The sequence below is a fragment of the Cornus florida genome, unplaced genomic scaffold, assembly GCF_030987335.1.
Source record: "Cornus florida cultivar Cherokee Brave unplaced genomic scaffold, ASM3098733v1 CherokeeBrave_3.0.0_Hap2_Chr08, whole genome shotgun sequence".
Classification (NCBI taxonomy): Eukaryota; Viridiplantae; Streptophyta; class Magnoliopsida; order Cornales; family Cornaceae; genus Cornus; species Cornus florida.
Window position 1 is genome coordinate 39,177,972 of NW_026775578.1, and position 25,367 is coordinate 39,203,338.

Below are 25,367 nucleotides of genomic sequence, written 5' to 3' on the forward strand. Positions count from 1 at the left end.
TAATTTATGTAGATTATCTTCATTTCTATGTTTTTATGCATTTTCAGGTTCCTTGGCCCAAATGGAGCAAAAATAAGGTGTTGTGGATTTTTGACCATTAAAAGGCACAAGGCTGAATTTCTGGCAGCAGTGGAGTCAGGACTTTGCTCGCCATTTTGACCTTGCAAACTTGAGAACTGGACTTCTATTATAAAATGGCATATTTAGAGCTCTGAATTAGCTTTCTAAATCTTCAAACAGTTTGTCATTCGGAGCTCGGAGCAGAGAGTTATGGCCTTGTTACCAGAGGTGCGTAGAACTGCCTGGCAGCAATGAGATTCTGCCTTGATCTTCATTTTCGACCAACCATCCTTGAGAATTGGATCTCCACCAAAACATGAAGTATTTAAAGCTCTGAATTAGCTGTCCAAATCTTTAAACGGTTCATCATTCAGAGTTTGGAGCGCAAAGTTATGGCCATTTCATCAAAGTTGGTCTGGGCGGAGCAAGTGAAGCATGGAGCTTTTTACACTAAATTTGAGTGCTCGAATTTTGGGCAGAATGCCCGTCGGAAATGGCTCATTTTAGCCCTCTTGCACCTTGGTTTCTTCATTTTGTTTTCCTCTTTAATGAAGTGGTTGGAGATGTTGGTTGGTAGCCTCTTTGAGTGGATAAGATATCTAATAAAGGGAAGCAAGGCCACACAAAATCATTAAGCTTCATTCTACAAGATTAGAGGAGAGAGAAGAGAGCAAAGGGGAGGAGTTCTTGAAGCTTCAAGGAGGAAGCTCGAAAATGGAGGGGAAAGCCTTGCTTCTTCCTTCATCTAGGGCCACCATGGGTAACTAAACCTCTTTTAGGGAGGTGATGAAGCCTCCCATTTTGTTCATGTTCTAGATTAGGTTCTATTTTGGGGATTATAATGTATAAATTTTGGTCTTTTCATAGTTTAAGAGCTTATTACTTCTTGTAATGAATATTCATGTTTAAATGATTGATGTGAGTTATTTAGCTTGTCTTGATGATTCTTACATCAGTCTTATTGCTTTTATTTTCATAGTGACAATGAAGATATTAACTATGAATGGTTTTCAAGGCATGTTGATTTTGAAACTTGATATTCCATTGCTTAGGTAGCTCCTTTGATGGACTATACTTGATTCTTACCTTCATGTACTTCATCATTTAATTGAATGCTTGATGGTCTTTTGCTTAAGTTAATGTATTTGATACTACACCCTAGTCTAGGTAGTCCAAATGTGTTGTCTTTTGATAGACCATTCTTGTTTTAATCTCATGAACTTTTTATTGGTTATGAAGCAACTATGTGTTGCTACATAATTCTTGATCATTGCTTATATAGTGTTTATTCCCAATTTAGTCTTGATTTAGCATGTAATTAGGGCGTAGGTGGATTCACTTCCCTAGTTTCCCCTTTTATTATCTCTAACTCTCATTTACTAGCACTATTATTTTATGCACATTTGAATTCCTAGTTTAGTGACAAACAAAACAAACCCTCTATGAACACCCCTTATCACTCTAAAATGACTCTAGACACTTAGGTTGCCATAGATTAGCGCAGTCCCAGTGGTTCGACTTACCCGACCAATAGCCCTATTTTACAATGATTCATGCTATTGCGAAGGTTGATGTTTAATTGACCAACCGATCAGAAGCAATGTTTTTGGAGGAAGGTCAGTTTTACGTGTTACATTGACTTTTCAAGGATTTTGTTTATCGATTTAGGCATTAGCCTATTGCTTAGCGTTACCAATTAGTTAGCGCTGGATGCATCATAATTTTATGCATTTGTTCTATGGAACTTGGAGGAATATGGATCGTTACACTTCACTAAATATTGGGTAAGATTGGATTGTTGATAGATACAATCTAGGAGTTGTACATTTATGCTATTTATTAAACATAGAAACCTGGTATATTGTTGGATATGTTGGAATTTGGTGAAGCTCATCTAAAGAGGTTGTGCCACACGAAAACGGAAATGAATTTTGCAAAGACATTAATTCAGATTTTCGTGAATTCCGAGGATGGAATTCCTTTTGCTAGGGGAAAAGAATGTAATACCCCTAATTTTCAAAAGGATAAAATGGGAATTGAATTTTGATTTTTATTGCATTTTTATTTAATTTTGTGACTTATGTGTTTTGGATTCTTAATTGATTAATGGTGAATTTATTTTATTATTTGCTTGATTGATTAAGTGTGTATTTATTTTAAATTAATTTTTTTAATTGAAATTGTTTTAATTTAATTGTTGGTTAATTTAAATATTTGATTATTGATGATTTAATTGACGTGTAATTTTGGTAGCTTATATTTGGTAGCTTATACAATTTGTATGTGTCGTAGAGTTTTATTGTTTTATGTAATTGTGGTCGCCGACTTGTATTTTATTTGGGGTTTAGAATTAGGGTTTCGTGGAAGCCTATATATATACTGTATAATCCAACTTAGGGTTTAGCCGTATATATATATATATGCTTGGTTCTGTCTATTAGGGTGGAGAACCCTAATCACGTACTGTGAGGCAGAGAGATACAGAGAAGGGTTTAGGAGGTTAAAAGAAAGGAATTTGAGAGGAAGCAGAGAGGTTAAAGGTATAAGGAAAATGAGTTACTCGTAGGTGGAATTAAGAGGCAACAGAGGAGGAGAACAGTGAGTAGAAGAGGAGATCAGTCTTGGGATTCGCCGGAATTTAGAGACGATGTTGAAAGGTTTCAAACCGAAACCTAAAGGCAAGTTTCATTATATCTCCTTCTAGTAAACTTGTGTTCTGTGCATTCTTTATAGTCTCCAGGAATTAATTCAACTTTTAAAACGGATATTTGATGCATGTTTAATCAGACTTTAAATTATTGTAAGCTTCGTTTTGCTGCAAACTGTTTTGTGCATAAACTGTTTCGTTTCTGTTTAAATTTCTGTCAAATAGTTTGTGTGGGAATTTGAGGAGTTTCGGGAGCTAGTAGGTCTTAGATTGAACCCTAAGAGCTTTAAAAACAAAGGGAACAGAGGGTTGAACTTCACCGGAAGCGCAGACGACAACCGAACAAAGTAGAGACGAAACAGTGAAATAGAGAGGGGCTCTCAAGGGGGAAAGCCGGCTACCTAATGGAGGGAGCCAGCTCCCATGAAGAGAGAGCCGGCTATCCATGAGGGAGAGCGGCTTTGGAAGCTATAGAGCCAGCTCCCATGGTGGGGGAGTCGGCTCCCATGAAAAAAACCCCTACGGGGTGTTTTAGGACAGTTTTTTTGATTCCAGGGGTTTCAACGGAATTTCTGAAAAGTTATGGGAGGTTGTAAATGTTTAAAATTAACATGTTAGACCCTTAAAATAGTTAGTAGGTTGGTGTGCTTTTTGTAGAAGACATCATGAAATACAAATGTATAACGGGCATGCTGTCAAAGAAGGAGGAAGGTTTATTTGGCTAAGTTTGTTTTAGCAACTTAAAAGGATTGATATTAAATTATTCATGGGATGTTATATGAATGATATATATAATTTAATAAAGGCCAAAAAGGTTGGTCTAGATTACAGTTATAGACATCATGAGCTTTAGATACTAAGTTACATGCTGTCAGGAGTTAATAAGGTTTTACTTGTAGGTTATGTTTTAATCAATTTAAATGGATTAATATAAAACACTGTTGGGGTTTCATATAATGTGCAGTTTAGAATTCCGAGTGTCATTGTACCATGCACCGGTTTTGTAATTGGGATTAGATAAACAACATGGGATTGAAATATTAATTTACATGCCACCCAAGGTTGAGGAGAATTTGATTACTAATCTTTGTTTTAGTAACTTAAATGAACTAGTATGGAAAAGGATTGTTTGGGCATTCTAGTTTAATGTGCTCATCTAGTACCGCAGATTTATCATTATAGCATGCTATGGATGTAAATTGATGAACTGTCATCTTTTCTGTTTTGTCAATTGGATGGATATGGATGGTTTAAATTGTTTATCAATACTTTAGCAATTTAAACGGAAGTTCTATGATTATAATCATATACTGGATGCATGATAGGATCTTATTTACAACTGATTTCTATTATGTTGGTTTCTGGATATACTTAATATTCATTTGAGTGTGCATCATTTATGGATCATATGCATTATATGCACCGGTATGGGATGGTGGCATATCAGGGATGGATTAGATCAAAACGCTAAGTCCTACCCCTTTATACATACGGAATGGATTAACTAAAACAGTTAAATCTTACATGGATGCATGTCCTGTCAACTAAAACAGTTGAACGACATAACGGATGGTTACTTTACTTTTCTATATTAGGAAAGATTTATATATATCATTATAGTACTGTGATATGAGCTTGAGTCTCCTGATCACGGTTAAGGTGCGTATATTGCCTTAGATGGATAACTAGACCTAATGACATTCCCTGGTAGGTCTAGGTGTGCATGACTACGCTACGTGTGTTTTGCGTGTTACCTTCTACTCAGGTGTGATGACTATAGGTTAGTGAGCGTCTTATAGTGTGTATCTATATCTATATGGATTATTTTAAATATTGCTGAGCTATCTAGGATGTATCTACGTCTCGGGTTTATGTATGGATTGTAGTAGGATGGAATTTGCATGTGGGCCTGACCCACTCTTATTTTTCAAGTGTTCATCAGTACCAGGCTTAGAGCTTGATTGTGATGATGCAGAAACGAACACTCACTCTTACGACTACATAGGATTTTCTTTCTTATTTTAGTTTTGGACTTTGATTCTGTAAATTTATTTATCGTTTGGGATTATTAGGGGTCCACTAGATGGATTCCCGAGTTGTTCGGATTTGAAGGTATAAATTTTACTAAACTTTTCATTTGGAGGATTTTTACATTTAGAATTCCTTTCAGCGTATTATTTTATTTTATTTTAATTATTTTGTAATATGCTTGTTTATATATTAATTATCTGGTATCACTCGGATTTTTGCTCGGACTTGATCACCCGTGACTCTAGAATCGAGGGATATCGCATATAGTGCACCACCAGATCTGCCAAAATACAAGAAGGTTACCAAAGATTAAGCGGAATCTAGAATAACCACAAACAAAAGACATGACAGCTACATAGGTGCAAATACACAAACACAAACACGGAAAGAGAAAAGGGATCAAGAAACAACGGACCACAAAACCACCCAGGAATCACCAGAGCCAAAAAAACTCTAAGAAGACAGAGAACTCTGAACCATAGAGACCCTTACACCGAGAGGAAATCGATTTTAAAACGATGCAAAGCTTAATCTTGTAGCATTTCTGGCAAAAAGGTTTGAGAAGCAAGAGATGATACCTAATATTGTAGTCCTGAAGATGGTTTGTATATATAGGATTTTAACAACGTCATGAATATTAATGACATTATAATGATGTCAGCCTCCACTCTCGACTTTCAGACTTAAAAAATGAGCATAAATGGTTTCAAATATGATTTTGCATTCCTTCAAATTCTTATGGGACCTGTAATTGTGTCTGATGGAAAAAGAGGAAGAAAAAAAATAAATATAAGGTTCTGGGATTCTCATTTTAAACATAACATTACAATGACGACTTTGACGATCACCAACCAGCCTTATTAAACAGAGTTTTGCTTCTGGCAGAGTCGGCCTCACACCGACTAGACACAGCTCCCACTAGTCATAACTCGGTGAGAATAATTTTTCTAAAGACATTTTTACATAAGTAATTTATTGTTGACTTGATTGTGCCCAATATCTGCATCCAAGAGTAGAGCCCAGTTCATGTTAGTAATAGCAAAAGCCTAAAATGGACAAAACTGCAATTAGAAAAGAATCAAAACACCTTACCTTGTTCTTTGTGGACATATAAAAAGGTTCAAAAACAAGTGGAAAGGGAGTGTCCAGCTCACAAATTCTTGCCACAGGAGCTTCTAATTGCAAAGCAATTCAAATATTCATTTTTTCAAGAAAATTTAAATTTAAATTTCGAAATTGGATTAGAGAAATGGAAATTAAAATGAAATGGATAAGGAGTAAGTGAGTACAATAATTGTTATCCAAAATATGGTCTAATTATACCATATACTATAGTATTACTTATTTAAATATTATGCAAAAATATAATGTGTATATATATATATAATAATAATTATTATTATTATTATTATCATTAAACAATAATCAATAAGCCTATGGCTTAGCGGTACAAGGCTCTTACTTGACAAAGGGAGGTCAGTGGTTCGAACTTCAGTGGAGGCAGTGTGTGTGTGTCCCAACTAGGAAAAAAAAAACAATATTGTATATATATATAGTTATATATAAAAAATAAAATTAAACTATACAAAAATAAAATAACCTAATTATAAGTCGAGTCTAGAATAAGACAGATTTGCCTCGAACTCACAGACTAAGTATGCAAGAAGAGAGAAGGAGGAAGAGAAGATTATTTGTGAGCATATAAAAAGGCGACCCGAACTCACAGAGTAACCTTGTTCTTTGTGGGCATATAAAAAAGTTCAAAAACAAGTGGAAAGGGAGAGTCTAGCCCAAAAATTCTTGTCACAGGAGCTTTTAACTGCAAAGCAATTCAAATATTCATTTTTCAAGAAATTTCAAATTTAAATTTTGAGATTCAATTAGAGAAAGGGAAATTAAAATGAAGTGGATAAGGAATAAGTGGGTACAATAATTAGAGAAAAGGGACTAATTTTGAATAATGCAACTTAAATTGAATTAAGGTCATGAGTCATGACTGACGTCAGTGTGTATGGGTATTTTTTTAAAGATCGTCTTGACACATGGCAAAGAACTAGTTGTCATTCACAGACACATTCTGACAACAAACCCTTCACACCTCTCTATATCAATCTCTCTTCCCTCTCTCAACCCTTTAAATCTTCTCTGTCATATAAATACAACCCTTTTCAAATCCTTACCGCTCCGAATTCAATTTTTCTCGTTCAATTCTCGTATCGATCGACAAATCTTTGCTTCTCAATCGGTTTTGCGTAAAAGAAAACCCTAGATTTTAATTCATAAGGTCCGATCTCTCTCGCCGATTCTTGCAGATCTTCTATTTCATTAACAGTTTTCGATTTTCTTGCACTTGAAACTGGACTTTGCACTCGATGAGTTTTAAAACTGGAATTTTCTTAGATTCTTGACTTAAAATCTTCTTTCTTAGTTACAACTATTCAAACCCACTGATATATGTCTGTGTCTCTGCGTGTATGTATGTATATATTCTAAATCACTCGATCTTGGATCATATGCTCTTTTATATATAATATGTTTAAATTCACGTGATTTTTGATTTTTTTTTTCTGGAAAGGGAATACTTATAAGAAAAACCCTAGATGGTATCATTGGTTTTGAGTTAAAGAAAACCCTAAATGGTGGTACAAAACAAGAATTGGGTCTCTGTTATTGATACAAGTGTGTTGAATTTGTTGTTGTGCTGAATAGAAAGGAACGATCTGAATTGTGAGGGAAAAGGAATCGATGGCAGATCAAGTCTTGGAAGTGAGCCAACCCGTCGATCTCACCAAGCATCCGTCTGGAATCGTCCCTACACTACAGTAAGATCCTCTTCTGTTTACAATTGAAGCCATGTCAGTGATGGAATTGTTTATTGAAAATTTTGAATGGAACAAAATCGAGACAGTATTGTATGCTTAAACGTGGGAATGAGCTAATTGATTATGAGTCCAATTGCACTTAGGAATTTCTCACCTCAACTGTGGGTTTTTCTTAGCCTTAGTGCTTCATTCTCTTTAGCAAGAGTTGGAACTCTAGTTTTAGAGTCACAAATAGAACATAGATTGGTACTTTCTTTTGAATGCATTTGGTGTGGTTTCTAGGTGGGGTATCATCTAATTATATGCAATAGAGGGCGTCTCAAAGTGATACAACTTGACTTGGGTCACTAGCGACCGGGTTTAGTGACTGGCTTTCATTATGCATACATATGAATTATATATTATTTAGTTACAGTAAGTTTCAAAATCGCTTTAGACAGCCTTGTATCAAAATAGCAGATAAGATTTCTTGAAAGAGAGAAAATATACAAACACTGTCTAGTATGCTAAATTTTGGGGCAAAGATTAATTTTAGAACCTAGATATCAAAGCATTGAATTGTCTACGAATTGATCTCATGTTTATAATGTTGGTGTTCTCTTTCACGTGCTTAATTGTTTTCTGTTCGATCATTCTGTTGATGGGCATGTTCTTGATGCATTTGTCCATGCGAGGGCTGACCCATAGAGATTTTTCTCCGCTAGTCTTGCCTGTATAACACTTAAATGAAATTTTTCAACCTTCAAAGCCAATTATGACTTCATTTCTTTTTTGATAAGTAATTATGACTTCATTTCTTGAGTAAATACTTTATTATGATATTAGTGTTGAGAAAAATGGTATACAAATGTCTCTTTTTCTTGAATATTATGTTAATAAATAAGGTATTGATGTACATCCAGAAACATAGTATCTACTGTCAACTTGGATTGCAAGTTGGATCTTAAGGCCATTGCACTACAAGCTCGTAACGCTGAATACAATCCCAAGGTATGCTTTTAAGCATATATGTCTTTATTTGTATGTAACATTATTATAGACTTTAAGTTCCCCTTCTGTTTGCAATCTGATGGAAACGTGATGACATTTTAATTATCTGCAAATTTTTACTTTTTTTTTTTTTAAAAAAAAATAAAGACTTTTAGTTGCACTTCTGTTTGCAGTCTGATGAAATGGGACGCCATTTTAATCATCTGCACTTTTTTACTTTTTTTTCCCACTACAAATTTAGGTCCCCCCCCAAAAAAAACAAAAAAAAAAAAGAGGAGGAAAAAGAAGAAAAATAAAGAAGCAGCAAATCGTTTGAAAACTCGTTTGTTCGACAATTTTTTAAGAGTTATTTTTCTTTAAAAGAAAATTATTGAGGTATTTGGAAGTTTAATCTCTGGGAATTGCTTATGAACCCATAATAATAGTTGCAAGCTTGGATCAAAGTTGACTCTGAGAAATCTAACCTTGTTTGTGCAATAAATAGTACTTCTTGTTTCCTCTTTCATAGCAACCTGCAGTGATCTGTTTTTTTATATTTTATTCTGTAATGCTCTTGCAGCGATTTGCTGCGGTGATCATGAGGATCAGAGAACCGAAAACGACCGCATTAATATTTTCTTCTGGAAAAATGGTGAGTTTTTAGCTTTATTTTTATAGGTGTAGGTCTTTGGTTTTTTGTTGGGGGTTGAATCTCTCTCTCTCATTTTCCGATAGTTCTGCTTCTTAATTTTGTCATGCTGCCCAAGTCACAGTGAGAAACTTCAATTTCTCTTTAACAGTTGCTTATTTTTTAATCCCGTGTTGGGATATTCATAAAAGCACTGCCTTATCAGGGACGGAGCCTGGAATTTTCTTTTGGGGGGCACAATGAACATAACAAAGTATTTTTTTTCCCAATTAACATGACAGTAAACAAGGAACCGAAAAATAGAAATGTAATAATCAAGATTCAAATGTTATGCCATTTTTCGCCCAAAAAACTACAATGAGGAAAAAATATAGAATACAGACATTATAAATGTGCAGTAATAAAATTAAGTAAGATAGAAAAAAAGTTAAAGCACATACATCATACACGAGTGCAAGAAGAAGAAGTTCCAAAAAGTGAGAACAAAAGCAAAAGTAGAAGAAGAAAAGAATAAAAATAAATATGAGAGAACTTTGAAAGAGAGAGAGAGAGAAAAAAAAAAAAAAAAAAAAAGGATTGGATTGAAGAATAGGAAATTATATATATATTTGAAGGGAATTAAAGGAATTAGAGAAGAAGAGGAGTAAAAGAGAAGAAAAATTAAAAGAGAGAATTTTTCAAAAAACAGAAATTTCAGGGGGGCATTTCCCAATATTATACATATATATATGCAAAAAATAAGTGTGTGGGAAAACAAAAAAAGCCTCAATTGGCTCCATCCCTGTGCCTCATACTTTTTTGTTTTTGGCAGTAGAATGTATGACTCAAAAGTCTTCATCACATCCTTTTTGACTTAATCCTCTGTGCAGCATTTACTTAACGGCATTCTTATTATTTCTATTAGAGATTTGGAGTTATTAAAAAAAATGACTCTCACATGACCTGATGAGATGTTGGAGATTCATCTCATTTTGATTGAAAGCATGTTTATTAACTTTGACACTTCTTTATTTCTGTCTTTCTGTGCTGCTTCAGGTTTGTACGGGTGCGAAAAGCGAGCACCAATCAAAATTGGCAGCACGAAAGGTATTTAATGTCTTTATGAAAGCATTTTCTCCTTGTTAATCTCAGGCTCTCAACTTTAATTTACTAGAGACCAATTTGGGATACCACAATGAAACTCTTGTCATCTCATCGTCATTTTTGTGACTGAATCTAATGTATGAATTTTGAGATGGGAGGCAGTATTAATTTTTTGATCAGTTTCTATCCTATTCCCTATTCTTACTTTCTTTCTTTCCTTTTTTCTTCAGTATGCTCGAATTATTCAAAAGCTTGGTTTTCCAGCTAAGTTTAAGGTATTTATTCCTCTCTCTCTCTCTCTCACACACACACACTCACACTGCCAAAAGAAAAAAGACATCATCTATTATGTAAGCTGTTAGTTTGTTTCACGAATTACAAAGTTCTATATTGTTCTGATTGTATGTTAAATTTTTTTTTTTTTTTGTGGGTTTAGGATTTCAAGATCCAGAACATTGTGGGCTCCTGTGATGTTAAATTTCCCATTAGACTTGAAGGCCTTGCATACTCCCATTGCGCATTTTCTAGTGTAAGTCGTGATGTTGTATTTTTTTTTTCTTTTATTAATTTTTCGGTTTTAATACCATCGCTATGAATGGAGTTCTATTCAAATACCATTGCATTTTCTGTAAAGTAATGATTGTTATAAATAAAAAAAAAATAAAAAAAGGAGAAACTGTACAAGATATGGAATAACCTACAAAATATAGAAGCCCTAATGGCTAACCAAAATAGCTTGCAATATAAACAGCCTTAGAAGGCTACACCAGAAACAAGAACCATTATAGAAAGATTCAACACTGCCAAGAGCAGCAAAAGGACCAAGCTAACTGCTAGAATAGACCACAGCGAGAGTCGTTGCTCAACAGCCGAAACACTGAAACTTCTTCCCTATATTATTAACTCATGGATAAAACCCGAGCCTGAGGGTCTATAATGGTGTCATCACGTGTTGGTCTGGCTCGTGACCGTAGAACGGAAACAGAAGGGCCAATTTTGGTAAAATGACAGACATGGGATTCATGTTCCATTGTGTGACAGAAAGCATCTGGGGTTTGTGTCATGGGTGGTTAAGATCCATGAATTTTGTTGTGGAATTATTCATGCGTAAAGTGCAATTCCTCCCCCACCCACCACCACACACACACACCACCCCCCCCCCCCCGGCGGCCGGCGCTTGAATATGCCCCAAGGACTAATTATAAAAAATAAAAATAGAAGCAAAATGTCCAAAAGGACATATTTATAAATGACTTTGCTTTACATGCCCAAACACTTCACTATTTCAACTCTCTCTCTCCCTCTCTCTCTAATTTCATTCTTTCTCTATGTTGCCGGTCTCATGGCTGTTCTGATTCTAGAACTCATGTGTCTCGGCCTCGAAGTCCTCATCAAGTCAGGCTGTCCCCAAGATGGCCGAATACATTAGCGTACTCTCTCTATCTCTCTCATGTATATGCATATATATAAATATATGCACTACATAACTTTGCTCTCAAAATTGTAATTGTATTATGCAGTTTTTTTGGATAAGTGGGGATTATGCAGTTCTGTTGAATCTGTTCTATTGGTTCTTATAATACGCTACTTTCAATTTGGGTTTTCTATTATTTTTTATTAGTTATTAATATTGGTTGAGTTGACTCTCTGAGTTCCAAATCAATTCCAGCTAACACTGTTGGTATATAGATTGGGTACTACTTGTGGGCTGGAAGTTGAATTAAACCAAGCTAAGTGGGAAGACAAATGTGTTTTATTGTGTGTGTTGTCTCAGTAGTTTTAATTGGCAAAGGGGCCCTTAATTTTGTCTAAAATGATCTGTTTTTTGGTAGCTAAAATATTTCCAGTGGTAAAAGAATCAACATATTCTGCTATGCTCACTCTTGATTTGCAACTCATTAGCAATGGAGATAGGTGGAAATGCATTTAAGTGACTGATGATTGTTGTGGCTCCATGGTGGAGAGAAAGAGATGCAAAATCTGAGATAGAGAGAGTGTGTGTGTTAGTGTTGGCAACTCTTTATAAACCCGTTACCCAAAAAAACTCTTTAGAAACCATGACAAGGTCCAAAAATTTGGTAACTCTTTGTTTGTTCATGCTGGTTGTTGTAATGCCTGAGAACTCCCAATTCTCATATCAGGCCTTATTCACCAATCCCACCTAACAGAGAGAGACTGAGCCTGAAGAGAGAGTGTTGAGGGGTTTATTCACAATATCTTATTTTTCATTGGAAATTTCTTGAACATTTTTGACTGATTAGAGAATTTGCTGGATCAAAATATATTGTTATTGAGTTGTGCGCTAATGAACATGTCAAATTTGCAACTTTGGAATATTTTGTTAAATGTGTTGCGATACTTCTAATTTTGCTTTCTGGAATTGATAACACGATTCACATTTGTTGGTACAGTATGAACCAGAGTTGTTCCCTGGATTGATTTATCGCATGAAGCAACCAAAAATTGTGCTGCTTATCTTTGTTTCAGGGAAAATTGTTTTGACAGGAGCTAAGGTAATGACATGATTTCTGTGTATATGAGAAAAATCAGTTACTGGATTCTGTTCTGCATTGTCTGATTTTATTTGCTATTATGGTTCCCTACCCAATCTAAACTGTCACATTACTAATTCTTTCAGGTGCGAGATGAAACATATCTTGCATTTGAAAACATATACCCGGTGCTTACAGAGTTCAGGAAAAATCAACAATGGTATGAAAATTGTGTTGCATGTATATCTAGTCATGTTGCTAAACAGAAGCCCAAGTCATCCCCAAAATTTAACTCATCTCATTTGTTTTCAAAATTTGTGGCAGATTTTGATGGGAAGTACAGCAGGATTGATGTGCTCACTTGGGGCATTAACTGCTGACCAACTGTAAATATGTTGAAAGGAGAGAGTGCTCGTCGACTCTTGGCTGTTTAAGATATATATTCAAAGGACTAGAACAATATTCCCCGAAATGTTTTCCCCAGTTACTTAGTTTACTGCTTGTACCAAAACTACAATATTTGTTGTTGCAGAGATGAACAAGAAAAACATTCGATTATGGATGGATGGTTTATTTGCCTCTTTTATTTGAGACGAAAAATGATTATTTTTAATCTTTTGTAAACGCCCAAGTAAAAAATTAATAAATTAAATTAAATTGGGTTGGTCTTTGTGGTAAAGCGTGGATATGAATTGGCATTCGCTGAACATTTTTCTTACTGCATTAGTTGCAATAGTTGTCTGTACAGTGCTATATACTGGATATTACTATATACTGGATATTAACGTCGGGAGTATTAATGACATTATAATGATGTCAGCCTCTACTCTCGACTTTCAGACTTCAATAATGATAAATGGTTTCAAATTAAAAAAATAAATAAATAAATAAATAAAATTGGACTTGTTTTTTTGGTAAAGCATGAATATGAATTGGCACTGAACAATTTTTTTCCTCATTACATTTGTAGTTCTGCACGGTATATGCAGGATATATATATATATATATATTTTTTGTTGGCAATAAGAACAGCCAAACGGCACTTACACAGACAAGATCACATAAACAACATCCAAAACAGAAAGAACCACTATCATGGACAAAACAAAGCTAACCCCAAACAAGCCCAACACCAAGCTAAGTCAAGGCATCATCTTTGGCAACAACCTAAAGCTTTAAAAGGTGTATGATACTCTGGCCTGACTAAGTCAGCGGGATGCGATCTAAGTGGTTGGAAATAGGGGCGCCACATATCCCAAAAAGAGAATCTGACAATGACATCATAGTAGGAAGCGTATAGGATACACTTTGCTGCCCTAGTCACACCAACCATAAAGAAATTGAAAAACACCACTTGGATATTCACACCAAGGGATAAACAAAACGCCACTGCCATACACAACTCTCGAAAACCCACGTGCCCCTGGGCCACGAAAAGCCAGTGTAAGACTTCCAAAAGACACCTCTAAGATGTTTGCCATGACGTCATTCCCACCCCAGCCAAGGAAGCAAACACCGACCACAAGAGCTGACATACCGACGGCCCCAAAACTATGGAAGAACACCCACAGTGGCTGGCGGAATCCATCCGTGGGAAAAAGAACAAGCATTATTGTCCCCCAAATGCAGCAACATAGCCAACCCAAAGGAAAGACATGAGACTCGTGCACCATACTCAAAAAACCCCTTACTGGCAAGCTCCAAAGAGTATCCACCAAACAGATCCGACATCGGGGGACAACACGAAGGGCTGGGAACAACCCAGATCTCTGAACCACCCTAAATCGATCGAATCCCAAAGAACGAATAGGAAGCGGACAGAGCGTAGGGACAATCAGAAAAACAGCAAGGTAAACCATAAACCCGCAACAACAAGACAACTAAGATTTTCCAAAGACAGAGAGACAAAGGGGCAGAAGCAGGGATAGTAATCAATGGTATAGTGCACCACCAGATCTGCCAAAATACAAGAAGGTTACCAAAGACTAAGCGGAATCTAGAATAGCCACAAACAAAAGACATGACAGCTACACAGGTGCAAATACACCAACCCAAACACGGAAAGAGAAAAGAGATCAAGAAACAACGGACCACAAAACCACCCACGAATCACTAGAGACATAAAACTCTGAGAAGACAGAGAACTTTAAACCATAGAAACCCCTACACGAAGAGGAAACCGATTTCAAAACGATGCAAAGCTTAATCTTGTAGCATTTCTGCAAAAAGGTTTGAGAAGCAAGAGATGATACCTAATATTGTAGTCCTGAAGAAGGTTTGTATATATAGGATATTAACAACGTCAGGAATATTAATGACATTATAATGATGTCAACCTCCACTCTCGACTTGCAGACTTCAAAAATGAGCATAAATGGTTTCAAATATGATTTTGCATTCCTTCAAATCCTTATGGGACCTGTAATTGTGTCTGATGGAGAAACAGAAAGAAAAAATAAATAAATATAAGGTTCTAGGATTCTTATTTTAAACATAACATTACAATGACAACTTTGACGATCATCAACCAGCCTTATTAAACAGAGTTTTGCTTCTGGCAGAGTTGGCCTCACGCCGACTAGACATAGCTCTCACTAGTCCCGACTCGATGAGAAGAATTTTTCTAAAGACATTTTTACACAAGTAATTTACTGTTGACTTGATTGTGCCCAATATCTGTATCCAAGAGTAGAGCCCAGTTCATGTTACTAACAACAAAAGCCTAAAATGGACAAAACTGCAATTAGAAAAGAATCAAAACACCTTACCTTGTTCTTTGTGGACATATAAAAAGGTTAAAAAACAAGTGGAAAGGGAGTGTCCAGCTCGCAAATTCTTGCCACAGGAGCTTCTAATTGCAAAGCAATTCAAATATTCATTATTTCAAGAAAATTTAAATTAAAATTTCAAGATTGGATTAGAGAAATAGAAATTAAAATGAAGTGGATAAGGAGTAAGTGAGTACAATAATTGTTGTCCAAAATATGGCCTAATTATACCATATATTATAGTATTACTTATTTAAATATTATGCAAAAATATAATGTGTGTGTGTGTGTGTGTGTATATAATAATTATCATTAAACAATAATCGACAAGCCTGTGACTTAATTGTACAAGGCTCTTACTTGCCAAAGGGAGGTCAGGGATTCGAACCTTAGTGGAGGTAATGTGTGTGAGTCCCAAATAGAAAAAAAAAAAAAAAACAATAATGTATATATATATATATAGTTATATATAAGAAATAAAATAAAACTATACAAAAATAAAAGAACCTAATTATCTATGGTCACAAAGTAAGACTCGAACTCACAGACTAAGTATGCAAGAAGAGAGAAGGTGGAAGAGAATTCAAAAATAGAGAAGAAGATTATTCCCACAAATTCTTGCTCACACAAATTCTTGCCACATGAGCTTCTAACTGCAAAGCAATTCAAATATTTATTTTTTCAAATAATTTTAAATTAAAATTTCGAGATTCAATTAGAGAAAGGGAAATTAAAATGAAGTGGATAAGGAATAAGTGGGTACAATAATTAGAGAAAGGGACTAATTTTGAATAATAGAACTTAAATTGAATTAAGCTCATGAGTCATGACTGACGTCAGTGTGGGAGGGCCAATCCAAATATAGATATTTTTTTAAAGATCGTCTTGACACATGGCAAAAACTAGTTGTCATTCACAAACACATTCTGACAACAAACCCTTCACACCTCTCTATATCAATCTCTCTTCCCTCTCTCAACCCTTTAAATCTTCTCTGCCATATAAATACAACCCTTTTCAAATCCTTACCGCTCCGAATTCAATTTTTCTCGTTCAATTCTCGTATCGATCGACAAATCTTTGCTTCTCAATCGGTTTTACGTAAAAGAAAACCCTAGATTTTCATTCCTAAGGTCCGATCTCTCTCGCCGATTGTTGCAGATCTTCTATTTCATTAACAGTTTTCGATTTTCTTGCACTTGAAACTGGACTTTGCACTCGATGAGTTTTAAAACTGGAATTTTCTTAGATTCTTGACTTAAAATCTTCTTTCTTAGTTACAACTATTCAAACCCACTGATATATGTATGTGTCTCTGTGTGTGTGTATGTATATATTCTAAATCACTCGATCTTGGATCATATGCTCTTCTATATATAATATGTTTAAATTCACGTGATTTTTGATTTTTTTTTTTTTTTTTTCTGGAAAGGGAATACTTATAAGAAAAACCCTAGATGGTATCATTGGTTTTGAGTTAAAGAAAACCCTAAATGGTGGTACAAAACAAGAATTGGGTCTCTGTTATTGATACAAGTGTGTTGAATTTGTTGTTGTGCTGAATAGAAAGGAACGATCTGAATTGTGAGGGAAAAGGAATCGATGGCAGATCAAGTCTTGGAAGTGAGCCAACCCGTCGATCTCACCAAGCATCCGTCTGGAATCGTCCCTACACTACAGTAAGATCCTCTTCTGTTTACAATTGAAGCCATGTCAGTGATGGAATTGTTTATTGAAAATTTTGAATGGAACAAAATCGAGACAGTATTGTATGCTTAAACGTGGGAATGAGCTAATTGATTATGAGTCCAATTGCACTTAGGAATTTCTCACCTCAACTGTGGGTTTTTCTTAGCCTTAGTGCGTTATTCTCTTTAGCAAGAGTTGGAACTCTAGTTTTAGAGTCACAAATAGAACATAGATTGGTACTTTCTTTTGAATGCATTTGGTGTGGTTTCTAGGTGGGGTATCATCTAATTATATGCAATAGAGGGCGTCTCAAAGTGATACAACTTGACTTGGGTCACTAGCGACAGGGTTTAGTGACTGGCTTTCATTATGCATACATATGAATTATATATTATTTAGTTACAGTAAGTTTCAAAATCGCTTTAGACAGCCTTGTATCGCATACGTCATATAAGTGTAGGTGTTCGTGCCCCTTGACATTTAGTTTTAGGTTTTTTTTTCCCCTAGTTTTTAGTTTTAAAATTTAGATATGGATGAAAGGTGTAATACACGTCAACTTCTTTCTGGGAAAAATTGAACTTTAAATTTCTAAAATAGTCCAAACAATTAGCGTAGATAGCAGCTAATATTATTTTTTGCGGCTTGTTCAACTTATCAACTTTGGTTGGATAGTATAAACTCCATTTTGTCACCTAGTTTATGTAGTTCATCTTTTTTTGACTTAAATTATATTATGTTAGCATGATGTTACAGGGAGATAGCTCATTTATGCTTCTAGAATCTCAACTGAGCAGGCGCTATACCCACATGCTTTATACTACTATATAATATTAACGCAGAATATATATGCACAAAGACACAAACACACATGAAAAAGTGGAAAAGAAGAAGAACAGGTTCTTTTAGTATTATAGCACATGCATGCAGTCTCAATACAAATTTGAATCGGGAGTCCTTGCATTGAATAATACATACACACTAAACAACTGCATGAAGGTAGAGAAGGAAGGTTCTTTAAGTAAAAAGCACCAATTCATGCACTCATGCAAGAACATGAGAGAGAGCATTTAGTTGCAATAGATTAATATGGTTGCAAGGATTTGGTTGTAATAGAGCATAAGTAATTCTTGTGTGATGACAATATATAGCTTAATAATTGTGCTAGGTACTATAATGTTATTTTATAGTTACAACAACTTTTCAAGTTTGACTATATCAGTATTTGTAATAATATTTTAATTATTATACCTCCTCCACTGCCCTTCCTTTGCCACCTATGGTTTTTTAACATAAGATCTAAAGGAAGGAATAAAACGCCGTTACTAGTTACTCTTGGCATTCCCATCTTTTATCACTGCACCAAGCAGTGATTCTTATATATTTGAAGGATTTTCTTTTTGAATAAAAGGATTTGATATTTTTCTTGCAACTGGTGGAGCAATGATTTGTTAAATTGTACTCCCTCTGTCCCAATGTAAACGTCCCTTTTCGGGAATCTAACTTTTTAAGAGGATGAATTTCAGTATTTATTAAGTTCAATGCAAGAAGGTTAAATTGGTATTGTTACAAAAAAATAGTACTTTGACTTTTCAAATGAGACATTTATTTTGGGATAGTCAAAAATGGAAAGGTGGACATTTTTTTGGGATAGAGGGAGTAGTATTTTTGGCCAATATATGAGATGGAGTATGATCAGTGATTAAATACATCTGAGTAAATATGTAAGGGCATTTAGTGTAATAACTAATTAAATGTAAACTTACCCCTTTATTTAAATAGTTATGTATCAGTAGTTTTCTTGAAGCTAGTGAACTTGGTATGGGAGAAAAAATGGATACATCTCACTTGAGGAAAAGGTGAAACCACATTAAGTGGTGTCTTACTGCCTACAAAATGCTATTTGCAGAAGGCAACAACTCAGCTCACATCGCAAAATGACCATTTTAAGTCACATAAATATCATATTCTTAATCATGAGAATGGAACTGTTAACTTTACCTATCAAAAAATAAATAAATAAATAAAGAAGTTGATATATTTTCTTGTATGGGCACAGATCTTGCTTTTCTAAAACACTAAAACAGCATAACATTGTTTAGTATGCTAAATTTTGCGGCAAAGATTAATTTTAGAACCTAGATATCAAAGCGTTGAATTGTCTCTGCATTGATCTCATGTTTGTAATGTTGGTGCTCTCTTTCATGTGGTTAATTGTTTTCTGTTCGATCATTCTGTTGATGGGCATGTTCTTGATGCATTTGTCCATGCGAAGGCTGACCCATAGAGATTTTTCTCCGTTAGTCTTGCCTGTATAACACTTAAATGAAACGATTTGGACAATATGAAACCTTCAAAGCCAATTATGACTTCATTTCTTTTTTGATAAGTAATTATGACTTCATTTCTTGAGTAAATACTTTATTATGATATTAGTGTTGAGAAAAATGGTATGCAAATGTCTCTTTTTCTTGATTATTATGTTAATAAATAAGGTATTGATGCAGAAACATAGTATCTACTGTCAACTTGGATTGCAAGTTGGATCTTAAGGCCATTGCACTACAAGCTCGTAACGCTGAATACAATCCCAAGGTATGCTTTTAAGCATATATGTCTTTATTTGTATGTAACATTATTATAGACTTTTAAGTTCCCCTTCTGTTTGCAATCTGATGGAAACGTGATTATATTTTAATTATCTGCAAATTTTTACTTTTTTTTATTTATTTAAAAAAAGACTTTTAGTTGCACTACTTTTTGCAGTCTGATGAAATGGGACGCCATTTTAACCATCTGCACTTTTTTACTTTTTTTTCCCACCACAAATTTAGGTCTTGCTTGGATTACACAACCCCCCCCCCCAAAAAAAAAAAAAAAAAAGGAGGAAAAAGAAGAAGAATAAAGAAGCAGCAAATCGCTTGAAAACTCGTTTGTTCGACAGTTTAATAAGAGTTATTTTTCTTTAAAAAGAAATTTATTGAGGTATTTGGAAGTTTAATCTCTGGGAGTTGCTTATGAATGAACCTATAATAATAGTTGCAAGCTTGGATCAAAGTTGACTCTGAGAAATCTAACCTTGTTTGTGCAATAAATAGTATTTCTTGTTTCCTCTTTCATAGCAACCTGCAGTGATCTGTTTTTTTATATTTTATTCTGTAATGCTCTTGCAGCGATTTGCTGCTGTGATCATGAGGATCAGAGAACCGAAAACGACCGCATTAATATTTGCTTCTGGAAAAATGGTGAGTTTTTAGCTTTATTTTTATAGGTGTAGGTTTTTGGTTTTTTGTTGGGGGTTGAATCTCTCTCTCTCTCATTTTCCGATAGTTCTGCTTCTCAATTTTGTCATGCTGCCCAAGTCACAGTGAGAAACTTCAATTTCTCTTTAACAGTTGCTTATTTTTTCATCCCGTGTTGGGATATTCATAAAAGCACTGCCTTATCAGGGACGGAGCCTGGAATTTTCTTTTGGGGGACACAATGAACATAACAAAGTATTTTTTTTTTTCCCAATTAACATGACAGTAAACAACGAACCGAAAAATAGAAATGTAATAATCAAGATTCAAATGTTATGCCATTTTTCGCCCAAAAAACTACAATGAGGAAAAATTGAAAAAATATGGAATACAGACACTATAAAAGTGCAGTAATAAAATTAAGTAAGATAGAAAAAAGTTGAAGCACATACATCATACACGAGTGCAAGAAGAAGAAGTTCCAAAAAGTGAGAACAGAACCAAAAGTAGAAGAAGAAAAGAATAAAAATAAATATGAGAGAACTTTGAAGAATAGGAAATTATATATATATATATATCTTTGAAGGGAATTAAAGGAATTAGAGAAGAAGAGGAGTAAAAGAGAAGAAAAATTAATAGAGAGAATTTTTCAAAAAACAGAAATTTCAGGGGGGCATTTCCCAAAATTTTACATATATATATGCAAAAAATAAGTGTGTGGGAAAACAAAAAAAGCCTCAATTGGCTCCATCCTTGTGCCTCATACTTTTGTTTTTGGCAGTAGAATGTATGACTCAAAAGTCTTCATCACATCCTTTTTGACTTAATCCTCTGTGCAGCATTTACTTAACGGCATTCTTATTATTTCTATTAGAGATTTGGAGTTATTAAAAAAAATGACTCTCACATGACCTGATGAGATGTTGGAGATTCATCTCATTTTGATTGAAAGCATGTTTATTAACTTTCTTTAGTCTGTTATTTTCAATGACACTTCTTTATTTCTGTCTTTCTGTGCTGCTTCAGGTTTGTACGGGTGCAAAAAGCGAGCACCAATCAAAATTGGCAGCACGAAAGGTATTTAATGTCTTTATGAAAGCATTTTCTCCTTGTTAATCTCAGGCTCTCAACTTTAATTTACTAGAGACCAATTTGGGATACCACAATGAAACTCTTGTCATCTCATCGTCATTTTTGTGACTGAATCTAATGTATGAATTTTGGGATGGGAGGCAGTATTAATTTTTTGATCAGTTTCTATCCTATTCCCTATTCTTACTTTCTTTCTTTCCTTTTTTCTTCAGTATGCTAGAATTATTCAGAAGCTTGGTTTTCCAGCTAAGTTTAAGGTATTTATTCCTCTCTCTCTCTCTCTCTTTCTCTCACACACACACACTGCCAAAAGAAAAAAGACATCATCTGTCATGTAAGCTGTTAGTTTGTTTCACGAATTACAAAGTTCTATATTGTTCTGATTGTATGTTAATTTTTTTTTTTTTGGTGGGTTTAGGATTTCAAGATCCAGAACATTGTGGGCTCCTGCGATGTTAAATTTCCCATTAGACTTGAAGGCCTTGCATACTCCCATTGCGCATTTTCTAGTGTAAGTCGTAATGTTGTATTTTTTTTTTTCTTTTATGAATTTTTCGGTTTTAATACCATCGCTATGAATGGAGTTCTATTCAAATACCATCGCATTTTCTGTAAAGTAATGAATTTTATAATAAAATATAAAAAAAAAGGAGAAACTGTACAAGATATGGAATAACCTACAAAATATAGAAGCCCTAATGGCTAACCAAAATAGCTTGCAATATAAACAGCCTTAGAAGGCTACACCAGAAACAAGAACCATTATAGAAAGATTCAACACTGCCAAGAGCAGCAAAAGGACCAAGCTAACTGCTAGAATAGACCACAGCGAGAGTTGCTGCTTAACAGCAGAAACACTGAAACTTCTTTCCTATATTATTAACTCATGGATAAAACCCGAGCCTGAGGGTCTATAATGGTGTTATCGCGTGTTGGTCTGGCTCGTGACCGTAGAACGGAAACAGAAGGGCCAGTTTTGGTAAAATGACAGACTTGGGATTCATGTTCCATTGTGTGACAGAAAGCATCTGGGGTTTGTGTCATGGGTGGTTAACATCCATGAATTTTGTAGTGGAATTATTCTTGCGTAAAGTGCAATTCCTCCCCTCACACAACCCTCCCCCCCCCCCCCCCCCCCCCCCCGCGGGGCGCTTGAATATGCCCCAAGGTCTAATTATAAAAAATAAAAATAGAAGCAAAATGTCCAAAAGGACATTTTTATAAATGACTTTGCTTTACATGCCCATACACTTCACTATTTCAACTCTCTCTCTCTCTCTCTCTCTCTCTCTCTAATTTCATTCTTTCTCTATGTTGCCGGTCTCATGGTTGTTCTGATTCTAGAACTCATGTGTCTCGGCCTCGAAGTCCTCATCAAGTCAGGCTGTCCCAAAGATGGCCGAATACATTAGCGTACTCTCTCTGTCTCTCTCATGTATATGCATATATATAAATATATGCACTACATAACTTTGGTCTCAAAATTGTAATTGTATTATGCAATTTTTTTGGATAAGTCGGGATTATGCAGTTCTGTTGAATCTGTTCTATTGGTTCTTATAATATGCTACTTTCAATTTGGGTTTTCTATTATTTTTTATTAGTTATTAATATTGGTTGAGTTGACTCTCTAATCAATTCCGGCTAACACTGTTGGTATATGGATTGGGTACTACTTATGGGCTGGAAGTTGAATTAAACCAAGCTAAGTGGGAAGAGAAATGTGTTTTATTGTGTGTGTTGTCTCAGTAGTTTTAATTGGCAAAAGGGCCCTTAATTTTGTCTAAAATGATCTGTTTTTTGGTAGCTAAAATATTTCCAGTGGTAAAAGAATCAACATATTCTGCCATGCTCACTCTTGATTTGCAACTCATCAGCAATGGAGATAGGTGGAAATGCATTTAAGTGACTGATGATTGTTGTGGCTCCATGGTGGAGAGAAAGAGATGCAAAATCTGAGATAGAGAGAGTGTGTGTGTGTTAGTGTTGGCAACTCTTTATAAACCCGTTACCCAAAAAAACTCTTTAGAAACCATGACAAGGTCCAAAAATTTGGTAACTCTTTGTTTGTTCATGCTGGTTGTTGTAATGCCTGAGAACTCCCAATTCTCATATCAGGCCTTATTCACCAATCCCACCTAACAGAGAGAGACTGAGCCTGAAGAGAGAGTGTTGAGGGGTTTATTCACAATATCTTATTTTTCATTGGAAATTTCTTAAACGTTTTTGACTGATTAGAGAATTTGCTGGATCAAAATATATTGTTATTGAGTTGTGCGCTAATGAACTTGTCAAATTTGCAACTTTGGAATATTTTGTTAAATGTGTTGCGATACTTCTAATTTTGCTTTCTGGAATTGATAACACGATTCACATTTGTTGGTACAGTATGAACCAGAGTTGTTCCCTGGATTGATTTATCGTATGAAGCAACCAAAAATTGTGCTGCTTATCTTTGTTTCAGGGAAAATTGTTTTGACAGGAGCTAAGGTAATGACATGATTTCTGTGTATATGAGAAAAATCAGTTACTGGATTCTGTTCTGCATTGTCTGATTTTATTTGCTATTATGGTTCCCTACCCAATCTAAACTGTCACATTACTAATTCTTTCAGGTGCGAGATGAAACATATCTTGCATTTGAAAACATATACCCGGTGCTTACAGAGTTCAGGAAAAATCAACAACGGTACGAAAATTGTGTTGCATGTATATCTAGTCATGTTACTAAACAGAAGCCCAAGTCGTCCCCAAAATTTAACTCATCTCATTTGTTTTCAAAATTTGTGGCAGATTTTGATGGGAAGTACAGCAGGATTGATGTGCTCACTTGGGGCATTAACTACTGACCAACTGTAAATATGTTGAAAGGAGAGAGTGCTCATCGACTATTGGCTGTTTAAGATATATATTCGAAGGACTAGAACAATTTTCCCCGAAATGTTATCCCCTGTTACTTAGTTTACTGCTTGTACCAAAACTATAATATTTGTTGTTGCAGAGATGAGCAAGAAAAACATTCGATTATGGATGGATGGTTTATTTGCCTCTTTTATTTTTAATCTTTTGTAAACGCCCAAGTAAAAAATTAATAAATAAAATTAAATTGGACTGTTCTTTTTGGTAAAGCGTGGATATGAATTGGCATTAGCTGAACATTTTTCTTCTTTACTGCATTAGTTGTTTGTACAGTGCTATATACTGGATATTAACGTCGGGAATATTAATGACATTATAATGATGTTAGCCTCTACTCTTGACTTTCAGACTTCAATAATGAAATGGTTTCAGAAAAATAAAAAATAAAAATTGGACTGGTCTTTTTGGTAAAGCATGAATATGAATTGGCATTCACTGAACAATTTTTTTCCTTATTGCATTTGTAGTTCTGCACAGTATATGCAGGATATATATATATATATATATATATATATATATATGTATATATTGTTGGTAATAAGAACAGCCAAACGGCACTTACACGGACAAGATCACATAAACCACATCCAAAACAGAAAGAACCACTATCATGGAAAAAACAAAGCTAACCCCAAACAAGCCCCACACCAAGCTAAGTCAAGGCATCATCTTTGACAACAACCTAAAGCTTTAAAAGGTGTCTACTACCCTGGGCTGACTAAGTCAGCCGGATGCGACCTAAATGGTTGGAAATAGGGGCGCCACATATCCCAAAAAGATAATCTGACAATGACATCATAGTAGGAAGCGTATAGGATACACTTTGATACCTTAGTCACACCAACCATAAAAAAATTGAAAAACACCACTTGGATATTCACACCAAGGGATGAACAAAACGCCACTG

The 25,367-nt window shown here is 34.9% G+C and overlaps 2 protein-coding genes across 2 annotated transcripts; both read left to right on the plus strand.

The window, feature by feature from the left end:
• Window positions 1-6,858: 6,858 nt before the first annotated feature.
• On the plus strand, window positions 6,859-13,377 carry LOC132271391 (TATA-box-binding protein-like). The gene is made up of 10 exons (XM_059772749.1): window positions 6,859-7,022; window positions 7,448-7,560; window positions 8,463-8,550; window positions 9,110-9,181; window positions 10,214-10,264; window positions 10,492-10,536; window positions 10,698-10,790; window positions 12,673-12,774; window positions 12,900-12,973; window positions 13,078-13,377. Coding segments are annotated over exons 2-10 (603 nt in total). The 5' UTR covers window positions 6,859-7,022; window positions 7,448-7,483; the 3' UTR covers window positions 13,079-13,377.
• A 3,052-nt stretch (window positions 13,378-16,429) lies between these two features.
• On the plus strand, window positions 16,430-24,669 carry LOC132271392 (TATA-box-binding protein-like). The gene is made up of 10 exons (XM_059772750.1): window positions 16,430-16,654; window positions 17,088-17,200; window positions 19,715-19,802; window positions 20,381-20,452; window positions 21,476-21,526; window positions 21,754-21,798; window positions 21,960-22,052; window positions 23,930-24,031; window positions 24,157-24,230; window positions 24,335-24,669. Exons 2-10 carry the CDS (start codon window positions 17,124-17,126, stop codon window positions 24,339-24,341), a joined length of 609 nt encoding a protein of 202 aa, XP_059628733.1. The 5' UTR covers window positions 16,430-16,654; window positions 17,088-17,123; the 3' UTR covers window positions 24,342-24,669.
• The last annotated feature ends 698 nt before the right edge of the window (window positions 24,670-25,367 follow it).

What these genes read in the sequence shown, in the direction of transcription:
- LOC132271391 (XM_059772749.1), top strand. Translation starts at nt 7,484, where the DNA reads ATGGCAGATCAAGTCTTGGAAGTGAGCCAACCCGTCGATCTCACCAAG. An exon ending in ACGCTGAATACAATCCCAAG is followed by an intron (nt 8,551 to 9,109) that starts GTATGCTTTTAA and finishes ATGCTCTTGCAG; the next exon opens with CGATTTGCTGCGGTGATCAT. An exon ending in CCCATTGCGCATTTTCTAGT is followed by an intron (nt 10,791 to 12,672) that starts GTAAGTCGTGAT and finishes TTGTTGGTACAG; the next exon opens with TATGAACCAGAGTTGTTCCC.
- LOC132271392 (XM_059772750.1), top strand. Translation starts at nt 17,124, where the DNA reads ATGGCAGATCAAGTCTTGGAAGTGAGCCAACCCGTCGATCTCACCAAG. An exon ending in GGAATCGTCCCTACACTACA is followed by an intron (nt 17,201 to 19,714) that starts GTAAGATCCTCT and finishes GTATTGATGCAG; the next exon opens with AAACATAGTATCTACTGTCA. An exon ending in ACGCTGAATACAATCCCAAG is followed by an intron (nt 19,803 to 20,380) that starts GTATGCTTTTAA and finishes ATGCTCTTGCAG; the next exon opens with CGATTTGCTGCTGTGATCAT.